Here is a 3,255-nt window from a genome sequence, read left to right on the forward strand (position 1 = left end):
TTAAATTCTTCCCCTTCTTAGCTCTTCCTTGTTATTTAAATCAGGCCTCACCACAATAATGTAACATTTTGGGAAAACAATAAAAGCCAGCAACCCCACACTGGAGCACAAAATAGAAAAGATCTCAACAGCTACCATATATTTCCCCTTTGTGCTCAAGTATGTTGGAACAAAAGATAGCCAGATGCTGCAAAATATCAACATGCTAAAGGTAATAAATTTGGCTTCATTAAATGTGTCAGGTAATTTCCTGACAAGGAAAGCCACTATGAAGCTGATTATTGCCAAGAAACCCATAAAACCAAGGACACAGTAGAACATGACGGTTGACCCTTCGTTACACATCAATACAATTTCCTTTGGCATGGAATACATGTCAACATCTAGGAATGGGGGAGAGGTTGATAGCCATACAATGCAAATAATGGTTTGAATACAAGCACAAGAAAGAACTATATAAACAGCCAGTCTTTTCCCCATCCATTTTCTAATTCCAGACTCTGGATTGGTAGCCACGAAAGCAAGAATTACAATGATAGTCTTTGCCAAAATACTAGAAACTGCTACAGAGAAGATGATACCAAAAGTAACTTGCCGAAGAAGACATGTCCATTGATGAGTCCAACCAATAAAAAGCAAGGTACAAAGAAATGAAAGCAGGAGAGAGATGAGAAGAATGTAGGTGAGGGTCTCATTGTTGGCTTTCACAATAGGGGTGTCATTGTGTTTAATGAAGAGCCAGAGCACCAAAATAGTAATGAAAGAGAAAATAATAATAAAACTGGTGAAGGTGATCCCCAGAGGTTCTTCATAGGACAAAAAAGTTACATATTTTAGAATGCAAAAATTTTGCTCCTCATTGGGATAATGATCTTGTGGACACTGAAAGCAGTTGTCCATGTCTGTGAGAAAAGAAAAAAACAGGCTTCTATTCTACTAACAGCTTTCATGAAAATGATACTGAAATAATCAAATCTAATTAACTATTTAAACATGTACACAACTGCTTGATGGACAACCAGCAGGTGGAAGCTGTGGTTAGGAAAGCACACCTAAGGGTGGTATGCCAGTTGCATCCATTCCTGGACCTTGCTTGCCATCAGCCATTCCCTTGTAACTTCCTGCTTAGATTACTATAATGTGCTTTACATGGGACTGCCCTTGAAGAGCATTTGGAAACCTCAACTGTATGAAATGCAACTATGTGGGTAATTAATGGCAACAGCTATATGGCACATGTGAGACCACTACTCATTGAGTTGTACTGACTGCCAGTGTGTTTCCCAGTGCAATCTAAGGCTCTGGTTGTTATCTTTAAAGCCCTATATGGCTTGGGATAGGGTTACCTGAGGGACTGTATTTTTTCAAGGGTTTCTACCTGTCCAGTTTGATCCAACAGATTGAGCATGCTACAGATCCCACGAGCCAAAGAATGTTGATTGGCAGATAATAGAAGATTTTCTACTGTAGCCCCTGCCTTATGGAATATTCTCCTTTCAGAGATTAGAATGGCCCAACACGGTTGGCTTCTTGTAAAGCTTTAAACACTTGACTATGTATATGGAATTTGTTAATGGCCCTGTTAGCTGCCCTGTTACTTGGGTTTACCATTAGTTGATTAATAATCACAGCTGCTCTTTGTATTTTTTATCTTGTGGATGTTTTTATTATTTTAATGTTTTCTAAATTGTTTTATAATTTTATAATTGTAAGCCTTCCAGAGTCACTTGATTGAGTTGGGTGTCTATAGAAATTGAATCAATCAATAAACCTGAGTACTTCAGCAGTTGGAATCACAGATGACAAATGGACAACTATTCCTCTACAAATTATCACTTACCTTTCTGATTAGAAATCTTCCCTCCTGGACAAAGAAGGCAATCATAGCAGCAAAATGGCTTCCCTTCCTTTTTGGCCTTCCTGTAACCTGGATGACAATTGTCATTGCAGAGAGAAAAAGGCTTTGTCTAAAAATTAAACAAAGAGAATAATATTTTTCATATTGCAAATGTGCATATCTATAAATAACCATAGTGGTAAGTGCTTTCATAGGTGAATCATTCAAAGGGATTTCATATATGATAACTTATAATGCAGAATCTTTTAGGGAAAATGATTTATTAATTGTTTCTGTCCATCCAAAAGTTCATATAGAGAGTGATAGATAGGTAGTGAGTCAGAGATAAAATAAGTAATCTGACATATGTCAGCACTAATCGAATGCCATTTAAATGTCATGTTTTAAATTTTTTAGCATTCCTTGGTGATATTTTGTTTAATATTGATTTTCCTCTCACAAGTTTATTATTAGAAATTCTTCAATTGTAGATAATGACTCAAATGAATGAATACAGCTTCCAATTACATCTAAATCATTATTTTGGAGACAAACAATGGTATGAATAAATGCAATCTAATAAACCTGACATTCCTGAATGGGTGTATTAAGCAAGAAGAGGTGGCATGCTGATCCTGAAATATATGATTCATCCATACTGATACTCTATGTAAAAGGAAATATTTGAACATTTTGTGTTTTGTTGGATTCTTTCTCCTATATCTTGTTATATGACATTTCTTTCTACGTTTTCTCTGTATTTTCAGACAACTTTCTGAGATAGTTGAAGAAGAGTTACTTTAAAAGCTTTTCAAGTTTTACAACTCTCGAATAGGACAAAGAATTACAGGACCTACCTGATTAAACCACTTTGGCCAAATTATGGATTCCTCTGAAATAGTAAATGTTTTTTCTGTCTGAGACAAGGGTTGTATGTCTCCAACTTTGACTCTAAGGAATGAAAGGTTTGGAAATGTTACCCAGTTGATAATATCAAATCCAGTTTCCATTTCTCAATTTTGATTAAAGTAAACTGTTTCCCCAACACTGTTGTTAAATGAGATGATTTTCACAAAATGGTTGAGCTGAAGAGAGGAGATGAGATATCAGGACATATTTGGAGGCAGATATGGCGGGAGCAGAGGACCATATTGGGTTTTGGGAGCATGCACACGCTGCTTACAAGCTTGTGGATGCTCCGATCCTCAGAGCTCTACTTGACTTCCAGGGACCTTAGATCCTCAGGCCCGGGACCATCGGCTGATGTTGTGCAATGCCAGGTCCGTGGTGAATAAGGCCCCCCTCATTCAAGAACTTATTCAAGAGGGGGGAGCGGACCTGGCAGGTATCACCGAGACCTGGTTGGGCATGGAAGGGGGAGTTCCCCTTGTTGACCTATGCCCACCGGGTTTCCAGGC

At 37.8% G+C, this 3,255-nt stretch overlaps 1 protein-coding gene across 1 annotated transcript in view; it reads right to left on the bottom strand.

Annotated features, from left to right (window-relative positions):
* The window catches only part of LOC107289509 (vomeronasal type-2 receptor 26-like), a 15,773-nt gene continuing 12,518 nt past the window's right edge, over positions 1 to 3,255 (bottom strand). Inside the window, exons 4-6 of the mRNA XM_029284551.1 lie at positions 2,695 to 2,788; positions 1,841 to 1,967; positions 1 to 902 (exon numbers count right to left, since the gene is read on the bottom strand). Of these exons, the coding sequence (XP_029140384.1) occupies positions 1 to 902; positions 1,841 to 1,967; positions 2,695 to 2,788 (1,123 nt within the window). The remainder of the gene's footprint in view (positions 903 to 1,840; positions 1,968 to 2,694; positions 2,789 to 3,255) is intronic.

This window comes from Protobothrops mucrosquamatus, unplaced genomic scaffold, assembly GCF_001527695.2.
Source record: "Protobothrops mucrosquamatus isolate PMUCROS unplaced genomic scaffold, P.Mucros_1.0 scaffold711, whole genome shotgun sequence".
Classification (NCBI taxonomy): domain Eukaryota; kingdom Metazoa; phylum Chordata; class Lepidosauria; order Squamata; family Viperidae; genus Protobothrops; species Protobothrops mucrosquamatus.